At 43.9% G+C, this 12,114-nt stretch overlaps 1 protein-coding gene across 5 annotated transcripts in view; it reads right to left on the bottom strand.

Annotated features, from left to right (window-relative positions):
* The window catches only part of Igf2bp3 (insulin-like growth factor 2 mRNA binding protein 3), a 134,557-nt gene that overhangs the window by 84,950 nt on the left and 37,493 nt on the right, over window positions 1-12,114 (bottom strand). For all 5 annotated transcript variants that reach the window (XM_017592993.3, XM_063286031.1, XM_063286030.1 and 2 more), the window contains exon 3: window positions 1,484-1,532. In XM_017592993.3, coding sequence (XP_017448482.1) covers window positions 1,484-1,532 — 49 coding nt within the window. The remainder of the gene's footprint in view (window positions 1-1,483; window positions 1,533-12,114) is intronic.

A 12,114-nucleotide genomic window follows, 5' to 3' on the forward strand; every position in this document is an offset into this window, starting at 1 on the left:
AGGTTTGTCTTACTGATTAGATTTTACTCAGAACAAGGGAAAATCCGAGAAAGAAAATGTCATGAAGACTCTGCCTGGCTCCAGCAGATCATGTGACATTAACCACTCAGGTGGCTGCTGTAACTGACTATCTCACTAAAGTCGCATCACACTAGACATGACTCCTGAACAGAGTGTCTGGTTAAACCAAGTTTAATGTGGCCCATCTTAACCAGGGCACAAATTTATGATTTTGATGCTCTCACACTGTTTGAGACCCACCCATCAAGCTAATGAATTTCCTAAACAAATATTACTCCAAAACAGGGAAATGCATATAATGTAATCTCTGAAGCCACACACAACCTACAATGTGTGTTTTTATATATAACAAAAACATTCAGAACATACTAAGGAACTAACCATCCTTCCCAGACCAGAATGTAGCAGCTGTGGAACCAGCAGTGGGTGAGATGTTCTAAGCACAAATGGTTTGATGCTAAGCAGGGACCTCGAGGAATCAAAATTCACAACTTCCCTCAGCTCACTCTCAAGGAAACCTTGAAATCATGCTTTGCATTTTACAAAGGGCTCCAGTTTAATGACACAGCAAAATCATTTGGAAACCTAATCTAAAACCACAAAACAAAGTCTCTCTGGGTGTTTATGTTCTAATGATACAAACGCTGAGCAGTTCCCTCACCAGGCTTCACGGCAAGTTTTAAAGCCTTTCAGGGGAGCCAGCAAGATGGCTCAAGTGGTAAGGGTGCTACTGCAGTCAAACCCAAGGACCTGAGTTCAATCCCTGAGTCCTACAGGGTGGGAGGACAAAACCAACTCCTGAAAGTGGGCCTGGACCTCAAGTAAGGATACAGACACATGCAGTAACCACAATAGTGAGGTTTTTTGGTTTTTGGGTTTTTTTTTTAAATTTTCAGAGTTCATGGTCTGGAAGAGTTAACATTTACTTTGACCTCTTCAAATTCTCAAGTTCTCACCATGACACTGTCATGATGCTGTGGACACTGCTGACACAGGCTAGTAAATTGTGCTATACAGTTTTGTTGATATATAATCACTGAAGGACCATCATCTAAGCAACAACAACAACAAAAGAAAACAAAAACAAAAAACAAAAAACAAAAAAGCAAAAAACAAAACCCACATTTTTAAAATAAAGCATTAAGTAGTACGTATGTGTCTTCTGCCGAGGAAGGAGTGCCATATTTAATTCTAATGGGCAACTCAGATCAACAAGACGCTGTCCGGAGGGAGCTGGGTCAGAAGGATAACAATTACTACTAATTGTTGGGCATTTTAAAAAAGATTTCAAAGAACAGATTTTTAAGGGATTTAATCCTACAAAGAAAAGCCCATACCACAGCCATTAGAGAGAAGAATTGGGTTCTAGGATACCTGAGAGATGAAGGAAGGAGAAAAATCTTTAGAAAAACAAAACACTAGGCTCCGCCCGACACTAAGACCTTAACATAGAAGCTCTTACCTCCCATTGTAAGTGGGGTGGGATATTTCGTATCTGAAGTTTCCGAATCCTGCAGAAGAATTAAAACATTTTAAGGAACAAAACATACAAAAGCAACACATACCAATAGCAACACAGAAGCTTAGAAAATGCTTAAAATATGAATTTTAATTTAACTGTACACCAAAATGTATTGAGGAAATGTAGCCCACAGAAAAGGCGAAATGACCCCAAGGTGTGCCCTGCTGAGACACTTGGACCCAGAATTGTTAAGTGACTGGTATTTTATAAAGCACTAAAACAGACACATAAAATACACTTATTTTGATGACTAAGTTTAGCATTCAAGCCTCCTTTCCTCAACTTAAGCCTCCCAGAGCACAAACAAAGCCTTTCCAGATGTTTTTGTTCTGAGACCACAGCCAAGAGGCTCATTAGAGAACTTGGGAGCAGAGAAAGGAGAGAGACTTGAATTTTTTCCCATCCTCCTGAGTATAAAATTCAACACAACCTTTAATCATGAGTGTAATAAGGCACAGTACCTGTAATTTTCAAATCAATGAAAATCATGTATTTTCATGCCACAAAAGGTACAATAGATCATTAAATATCATCTGTATTCAGTGCCAAAAGCTATACATACATATACATGCATACATGTGTACACAAACACACATGGTCTCACGCAGGCCAGCCTCGAAGGACCTTGAGCTCCTGAGACACCTACCTTTACATTTGCGCACTGGGCTTACAGGTGTACACCAACATCACACCCAGTCAGGCAGTGCTGGGAACCGACTCAGGGCCTTACCATCCGAGGAAAGTACCACCTACTGAGATACATCCCCGACCTCCCACAATTATACTGATGAAAAGCACATATTACTGTATCATAAGTCAACACTCAGCTAACTGTATGGGCATGGTTTTCTTCTCTGGAGACAGGGCCTCTTGCTCTGTATTCTGGGCTGGCTTGGAACTTGCAGCAATTCTCTGCCTGAGCAGGCTTGAACTTGAACACCCAGCTTAGGTAACTGTATTTTGAGATAGTTTCTTTAGCAACCCTACCCATTTTGTGCATTTAAAAGCATTCTAGGACTGGGGAGATGACTTAGTCAGTAAAGTACTTGTGTACCAACATGAAGGCGTGTCCTCTATCTCCACCACCCATTTAAGAAGCCAGGCACTGGTGCACCTTTAATGTCAACATCAGGAAGCAAAGCAGGCTCTCTGAGTTCAAAGCCAGGCTAAATACTGAGTTCTAAATTAACCGGAGCTATATAGCGAGACCTTGCCTCAAACAAAAACAACAAGGACTAATTAGCTTTGACCTCTGGTCCTCACATTCATTCGTGAACACGTACACACTAACAATAATGATGATGATGACACCAGGGCTTGGGAAGGCGAGGCAGGAGAACTATTGTGATTGAGGCCAGACTAGTAACAACAGAAAGCTTTAAATCAAAATAAAGAAGATAGGTTTCAGGGTAAGAACTCTGCAGCACAGAATCCATGAAGAATCTTCTTCCTTCGTTCAAAAGCTCTTCACCCTTTACTATCTGTGTGGTATAAAAAGGACGGAGAATAAGAGAGAGATGGTGCCTGGAGTATGTGAGAGGGTTCTACAGGCATCGCATGAAGTCAGCCTTCAGCTGCTCAAAACCACGACAAACCTGCCACAGGGAGACTGAACCAGGAGGATTCAGTTTGGGCCAACCTTGGTAACACAGTGACCAGTGCCTCCATAAAATCAGACAACAGTGAGTGTCCTAGGCACCTGAGAATCAAGAAAGTAACTCAGGGGCTGGATTGATGGCTCTGCAGTTAAGATCATGAACTGCTCTTCCAGACGACCTGAGCTCGGTTTCCAGCAACCGTATCAAGATGCTTATAACTTCCTGTAACTCTAGCTCCAGGCCACAGCCTCGGTGGGCACCTGTGCTCAGACACACACTTACACATAATCAAAAGTAATAATAGAGCTGGGTGGTGATGGTGCATGCCTCCAACCCCAGCATTCGGGAGGAAGAGGCAGGCAGATCTCTGAATGAATAGAAAAATGATGGATGGATGGATGGATGGATGGATGGATGGATGGATGGATGGATGGACAGAATGGTGACAGTAACGATAATGAAAGCAGTCCAATTGTTTAACTCACAAAGATCAGAACCATAGTGAATGTCCCTTTCCCTACCAAGTAATCTATGATTTGGAAGCTTTAGAGCCTATGATGTTTGGTGTAGATTCTAGTGAGTTATCACCTCTTTCCTCTCCCACAGAGTAATAGGATTAATGTCATAGCTGCTCCCTATTCAAAGACACCAAAGGACACATAAACTCAAATCAGAGACTCCCTGCTCATAATCTACACGAAGTAGATGGGAAGAACACTCAAATTGTTTTTATCACACAGTAAAACAGCAAATCATCAGGGAGAACAGACCAAATTTAAAAAAAAAAAGTATATATTCTATCAGTTCAGAAAAAGAAAAAGATCTAACCATCTAACTATAATATACAGAGGAAATGGTGCTTTGTTCAGAAGTAACTCCTGTGTCAGGCATTCAGGCATGTGAATTAGGACTATAATCCCAGCGCTCAGGAGGCCCAGACGGAAGATTGGGAACCCGAGGCTATCCTGGGCTACGAACCAAACAATCATCATCATCACAGCAACAACAACTCAGGATCACATTTTGTTTTGTTTAGATTTTCAAGAAAGAGTTTCTCTGTGTAGCTCTGGGTGTCCTAGAACTTGCTCTGTATGCCAGGCTGGCTTCGAACTAACAGAGGTCCTCCTGCTTCTGCCTCCTGAGCGCTGGATTAAAGGCGTAAGCCACTACCACCTGTCATCAGGCTCCTATTGATTCTGCTGTTTTATAAAAGATGGACAATACCTGAGGGTTAGAAGACAGGCCTGTGAGCAAAGTGCTTGCCTCACAAGCATGAGGACCTGGATTTCAAATTCCTAGAACCCAAGTAAAGCCAGGCACAGTAGCTCATATTAGAAATCCAATGTTCCTATGACAAGACAGGAAAGTCCCCGTATGCTGTGGTTCAGCTAGTCTGGATTAGGCAACAAGAACAGCAGAGACTTGGTCTCAACAAGATGAAAGGCAGGAATGAAGACCCACAGCTGTCCTGACCCCACGTGCACACTTGAATTCACACGAATGAACACAGTTGAGTGTGTGCACATGCACACTCACACACAGATACACCGTAATAAGTTTTCTTTTTTTTTTTTTTGGTTCTTTTTTTCGGAGCTGGGGACCGAACCCAGGGCCTTGCGCTTCCCAGGCAAGCGCTCTACCACTGAGCTAAATCCCCAACCCCCGTAATAAGTTTTCTAATGTATGTTTTGGATCTTTTATATATTGCTTCATTCACACTGTAAATATTTACCCTGGGTAACTAAGGAGATGAGAGAAATTTGCCTTACATATGCAGATGTGAACCTATTTTACTCAAGCATCTGCAGGCCTGGAAGCAGAGTGAACCCACTCTGGACTCACTATGGAGAGTGGATCTCTTCATAAATTTCCCTAAAGTTAATGTGTAAATGTGCATATACTCAGATTATAAAAGCAAATATCTAAGAAATTCTGTAGGGTACTATCTTTGAGAAACAGCCAGGTTCTCAAGGATGTTTTAAAATGCACAGAACTCTCCTCTACTGATTCAAAGTTCCTCTGGAATAGTCATTTCCTAAATACTGTCCAGTTTATAAGTTTCTGATTCTTTCAAACTTCATCTTAAGTGGACTGGTACTGTGGCCAGAGTTGTTTCTGACCTGAGAATGGTTCTCCCACTTACCAGTGACTAATCTCCATGTTACCTTTGCCCCACACTCTTTTTTTTTTGGGGGGGGGGTTCTTTTTTTCGGCGCTGGGGACCGAACCCAGGGCCTTGCGCTTCCTAGGCAAGCGCTCTACCACTGAGCTAAATCCCCGACCCCTGCCCCACACTCTAAACAGACAGGAGACAGTTGCTTCAACACAAAAACCTATCAACCAAAGGTGTCAAGTGTCCTCAGGCAGCAGAACAGTGCCATCTATGCCAAGAGAGCACTTGAGAAAGGCAAAACAACCTACATTGCTCATCGCATGCTAGTAAGTCAGTGTCTCTGGACATCTCCAACCCAGCTACTAGAATTACATTACATCTAGGTTGATTCTCAATGCTTAGGAGCCAAGAAAGAGAATACTGATATTTATGGATGGCTTCTATGAAAACGACTACTCAAATCATCATGGCGTGCCAAGCATAGGATGCACAGCTGTAAGTCAAGCACTCTGGAGGGCGGATGTTTACCGTCAGCTTTAGCTACACGCACAACTAGAAGCAGGGAGAAACTTTATACATGCATGTATGCCATAGTTCAGTTCAAATATCAGCCAAACAGTGTTTCATTTCCTCTGACATCATATACATCACACACGTAAGACACAGGATAACAGGGTTATCCTTGGGAATACGGAACATCAGTGGCCCCAGGTAAGTACTCAACAGAGTTAAACTCCCATGTGTTATTTTAATTTAATAGAAGGAAAAGAAAAGCCAGTGTGCCTGCAATTCCTGGCAGGAAACAAAAGCAGGAGGTGTAGGAAGTTTAAGGTCAGTCCGGGCTACACACAGAACATGTTCCGGGCCAGCCTGGGCTACTAATGTATTTCAAAACACTAACTGGATCTCCTAAACAGAAAGAAAAACACATGCATAACAGCAGTTGGCATTTTCAATGAGCTTCTTAGGTCTCATATGGAAGGAAAACGGTTGTCACATTTAGTATATGATGAAAACTATGTAATTCCCAATTATTTAAGTACACGAATTCCTTTAAGAAACAAAAACCAACTTTCAACACATCAACACAATCTATGTATAAGTTTAAGAGATTTCTCCCCTGAGGGAGCAAAATGAAACACCTCTTTGTATGTAGCTGGGGCAGAGGCATGACTCAGTGTACTGCAGGCAAATGCCCAACATGTATGTGCAAGGCCCCAGTTCCATCCCTTACATTCATATGTTGAAATGTTTGTCATGGAAACTCAGTAAGTGATTTAAAAAAAAAAAACAAACGAGTTTTATTACAGGATAAGGAGACTCAAAAATTCTAAACAGCATCTTCAAGATCTTTAGTTAACTGACACAGTCTTATGTACATTTTCAAATTGACACCAAGGAGTCACGGCAACTCTTGGGCAGTTGGCTGTGTCAAGATAAAGCAAAGTATCTCCAGGGGACGATGAACACACATGTCCTAAGTCTGTACATTCGATGACAAGTTCATGGCCACCAAAGCAGCCATTAATGCTCTGGGTGAACAGTGAGTGCCTGGATCAGTGGTGGGAACCACAACCAAGGTTTTCCCATGACATAGGTGTCTTGCTTGACCCATGGCAGTTTATCTACTGTTGAGTACAGGGCATGCTTGTTACAGACCAAGGAGAACTAGAGAGGGAAGTGCAAGTCCGTTCAGGGAGGTATTGTGGACACCAATCTGAGTGTTCTCAACTTAGTTATTGTTTCGGGGGATGGTGAGAGAGGGATGAAGAGGGAGGAGAGAGAGAAGTAGAGGGAGGAGATGGGGAAAGGAGCAGAGACAGGGAGAGACAGGAGCAGGAGCAGGGAGAGGAGCAGGGAGAGGAGTAGGAACAGGGAGAGACAGGAGCAGGGAGAGAGACAGGAGCAGGGAGAGAGACAGGAGCAGGGAGAGAGGGGCAGGAGCAGAGAGAGGGGCAGGAGCAGGGAGAGACAGGAGCAGGGAGAGAGACAGGAGCAGGGAGAGAGGGGCAGGAGCAGGGAGAGGGGCAGGAGCAGAGAGAGGGGCAGGAGCAGGGAGAAGGGCAGGAGCAAGGAGAGGGGCAGGAGCAGGGAGAGGGGCAGGAGCAGGGAGAGGGGCAGGAGCAGGGAGAGGGGCAGGAGCAGAGAGAGGGGCAGGAGCAGGGAGAAGGGCAGGAGCAAGGAGAGGGGCAGGAGCAGGGAGAGGGGCAGGAGCAGGGAGAGGGGCAGGAGCAGGGAGAGGGGCAGGAGCAGGGAGAGGGGCAGGAGCAGGGAGAGGGGCAGGAGCAGGGAGAGGGGCAGGAGCAGGGAGAGGGGCAGGAGCAGGGAGAGGGGCAGGAGCAGGGAGAGGGGCAGGGACAGAGAGAGGGGCAGGAGCAGGAACAGGGGAAAGAAGAAGGATATTCCTAACTGACAAGTACTACTGTGCTCAGCAGTTGGGGCCTAGAAGAGCCAGCAGAACACAAAAGCTATCAATCTCTCTAAAAATCAAGATGCTGTCAGAAACCTCTTAAGCAAAGAAGGGAAGAAGCCGGGAACCAGAGCACCCAAGGTTCAGCATCATGTTGACTCCGTGTGCCCTGCTACACAAACACAGAAGATGACGTACCGCTCTGAAGATACAGTGCACTAAGAGAAACAAAGGGGAGGCTGGGGGGCACGCTCAACTCTTAGCCAAGGGCATGAAGGAAGTCAAAGACAAGCGCCAAGAACACACTGTCAAGAGGTAGTGACCACCCTTGCTGAGAGCTTCTACTTCTAAATCTAAGTCCAGTCAAAATTAAGGCTTTAAGAATAACAAACAAGGGAGCTGGAGAGATGGCTCAGTGGTTAAGAGCACTGACTGCTCTTTCCAGAGGTCCTGAGTTCAAATCCCACCAACCACATGGTGGCTCACAACCATCTGGAATGAGATCTGATGCCTTTTTCTGGTTTGTATGAAGAAAGTGACAGTGTACTCATATAAATAAATCTTAAAAAAATATATAAATAAATCTTTAAAAAAAAAAAGCCCTTAGGTCATTAAAATGAGTAACAAACAATCAGACCTTGAATCTCAGAAACAAAACAAAAGACAACAGACACTGAAGCAGAAGCACTAGTAAGACGAGCCTCCACGTATCTGCTCCCAGCCTCCTTCGGCTTCCCGGACCAAGTTCGATCTGATCATATTGAGTCAACAACACCTACCCTCTCCCGACAAGCCCCAGGCAGGCAGATCAGGCTGAAACAGTGTGAAGGGCTCTAAGAAACCGGGCTTATTCACCGTAGCCACGACTCCAGAGCACCCCAAGACTGAGCACCTAGAACCCTCATTAGTACACATCCACTCCGTGTTTACTCTCAGTCGCTCACAACGCTCACCTCCTCTGGGTTCGTTCACACCCATGTCTTGACAACACGGCTTACATTTTCTTGGCACAGTGCCAAGTCGTAAATCCTATCTGACCCTAGATTTTGCCTATGGCTTCCTCTATGATCCACCTCAATAACCTTTCAGTAGATTGAATAGATATACAGGATAGCACAAAACACACATAAACTCCCTAAAATACCCAGAAACAACTCGAGCGTGTAGTGGAGCCCGCCTAGAATCCCCCAAAAGGATGGGGGGTTCAGAACCAGTCTACACCACAAAACCTTGTCTGTAACTCCCACCCCCAGAAGGCAACTGAAGCTGACCTCACACTTCTCCTCACTCTTCCTCCCTGAGTATAAGCATTAGCTTTAAACTGTTAACGGTCTCATAATTTATGTATAAATACATGTGTCTCTTTTAAAAAAAAAATAGTGTCAGGCTGGGCATGGTGGACTACATCTCAGCACTCGGGACACAGAAGCAGTTCAAAGCCAGTCTTATCTACATAGTAAATTCTATGCCATCCAGGGCTACATAGAGAGACCCTGTTCAAAAACCAAAATAAGTAAATAAAGCAGCAGGCGAACGAGCGCATGACTCCCTGGCTTCCTCTGTTCTCTCGATTTCCAATCTCACCTTTCTTTCTCCACGAAGGGTCTAGATTTTGCTAATTTTTTTGTCTCATATAAAATGTCAGACCCCAGGGTTTGATGATGTTTTTACTGTTGCTTGTCTGGGGAGGAAGAGGAGTGCTCAGTACTGGGTTTTTATTTGTTGAAATTTGTATACAAGTTAAGATCTACCTCTGAAACAGGGTCACGCTCAGTAGCCCCTGCTGACCTGAGAGTCACACTCTCTTTGCTTTTTCTTTTTAGTTTTTTGAACAGGGTCTCTCTAAGCAGTCCTGGCTGTCCTGGAACTTGCTATGTAGACCAGGCTAGCCTCAAGCTCTCTGAGATCCTCCTACTTCAGCCTCCTGAGTGCCTCAATTAAAGGCGTGTGCTACCATCACCAAGCTCAATGTTTTTTGTTTTTTGTTTTTAATTTTATGTACAGCATTCTGCCTGCATATGTGACTGCAGGCCAGAAGAGGGCACCAGATCTCATTACAGATGGTTGTGAGCCACCATGTGGTTGCTGGGAATTGAACTCATGACCTCTGGAAGAACAGTCAGTGCTCTTCACCAGTGAGCCATCTCTCCAGCCCTCAATGTTCTTTTTAAAGAAAAAAAGAGGGGGGGAGGGAAGCTTCTGCAGTTTTAATGGGCAAGGATTGAAGGGGACACACGAAGGACTGTAGTGAGATACTGCCCACCCAGTCTCTCCAGTAAGTGAAGCTGGGAGGCATGTGTACAAGCTCCCTAGACTCCCATTTCCTTACATAAATGCAGTCAAGCATACCCTGGAACTGCCTGCCTAACTCACTTCTCTCTCTCACTCCTTCGATCCTGGCTTCTTGAAATCACTTCAAAGCAAACACACCTCCACCAGGGGTGGGCCAGGGACACCTCTTCACCTTTCAGAATGAGCTGTGCCCTGCTGATTCTAAAGAGACCAAATGGTTCAGCAGTGTCACAAAGTCAGATGCAAGCATTCTGTGCATTATTTAATTTCATTAATTCTTTCCTTTTTTTAAAAGATTTATTCATTTTATGTATGTAAATATACTGTCACAGTCTTCAGACACACCAGAAGAGAAGAGGGCATCGAATCCCATTACAGATGGTTGTGAGCCACCATGTGGTTGCTGGGAATTGAACTCAGGATCTCTGCAAGAGCAGCCAGTGCTCTTAACCACTGAGCCATCTCTCCAGCCCTCATTAATCCTTTCTGATACTCAATTTGCCCCACATTTGGCCAGTGAAACTGCCTCTTCCTGTTGGTTCCTACATCTTTTGGATAAAATTCCACTTTGAGAACAGTTTTGTTGTCTGGTTTTGGTGGAGTGGAGGGGGCAAGTACTGGGCTTGGACCTAGAGCTCTGTGCTAGTCAAGCACCTTACACCCCCTTGCTTTCAGCTACAGAATTTCAAGAACTACAATTGTATTTTTGCAATCTACATGAGACACTGATCTCCTTTGGTCATTAACAGTGCAGAGTCTATAATCTGAATCACTAAAGTGGTCAATCATCTCATCTTGAGAGAGAGAATGTACAGAAATATCATGTAGTCTTACTGATAATTTCTAATTCAAACTTTAGACTTGTATAAAGTCTTTGATATTTACCTCTAGGGATAAGCTTGATATCAGGTATAAAAATATAAACACAGAGAAAAATGAATTATCTCATTTAACCCTCACAGTCAGTATTTTGTAAGTTAGGACACAAAGGCAGAGGTGGTTTTATTTTAGATACATAAAGCTCATGTGTAGCAGGGTCAGGAACTACCTCTGGGCATTCTGGAGTCAATCCATTTGCTTAGCCCAGTAACCACATCCCAGTAATAATATGTGAGTAAGTTAGACATTTCAGTTGTCCTGAGTCCAAAAATCCAAATGGCTCAAGAGCGGGAATTCTATGAGCAATGACATGACGGCACAGGAGGACATTCTCACATCACATCTGTCCCCACATGTGGAGCTAATGTCACAATGCAGTGACTCGTCAGTGTGTTAAGACCTAAAATCATCTATGGGTCAGAAAAAAAAAAAATCACACACAGGGTCACATTTTGTGAGAGGTTTTGCTTTTGGGTTAACTGAAATGGAAGGACCCACCCTAAACGTGGGCAGCCTTCCCAGTGGTGGTCAGAAAATGCACAGCCATCCTCTGCTGCCAAGTGAAAGCCTGCCCATGGCAGACAGGGCATCTTCAGTTATGCCAAACCACGCACACAGAGTGTGCACTCAGTGTAGCCTCTGCTGTCCACACCCTAGTGGCTCTCTGTGGGCTTCACACTGTCACTGAGCTGTGCCAAAGGCATCTCACACCCAAAGAGGATCTGTTCTTTTGGCTACAACCAATACTATTACATCCGAGTTATATACCTCTCTCTATGAAGTGCAGAACTAGCTCTCTAAACTGCTGTGACAGTTAACAGTGGAACTTGCCTTCTCTGTAAGACCTGGAGACTGAAGCAATCCATCAGGAGAGTCTATGGACGTTGTTAAGGAGAGCAAGCATTAATTTAAAACATGAATGTTCCAATCAATTTTTAGTTGTTTTCTTTGAACAAACCTGGTATATGTGCATGGTTACTCCATCTGAATATTGTTTCCTGTCTGTATGGGAAGTCAGCCTAACAGTGCACTGTCCACAAGACAGGCATGGCTGTACTGCAGTGACTTACAGTTATCAAACCATCATTTTCCATAAATTACTTTTCCTTCCTGTCCTTAAAGATACATTAGATGATGTCTTATGAAGCCACAAAATACATAACATTTACATTTTGACCTAAATTTGTGCTCTCACTGTAAATGCTGCTTCTAATTGTAGGTATAAAATGAAATTTCATTTTTATTTAGAAAAATTCAATACAAAGGATATTCAGTTAGA

The sequence above is a fragment of the Rattus norvegicus genome, chromosome 4 (genome assembly GCF_036323735.1).
Source record: "Rattus norvegicus strain BN/NHsdMcwi chromosome 4, GRCr8, whole genome shotgun sequence".
Taxonomy (NCBI): domain Eukaryota; kingdom Metazoa; phylum Chordata; class Mammalia; order Rodentia; family Muridae; genus Rattus; species Rattus norvegicus.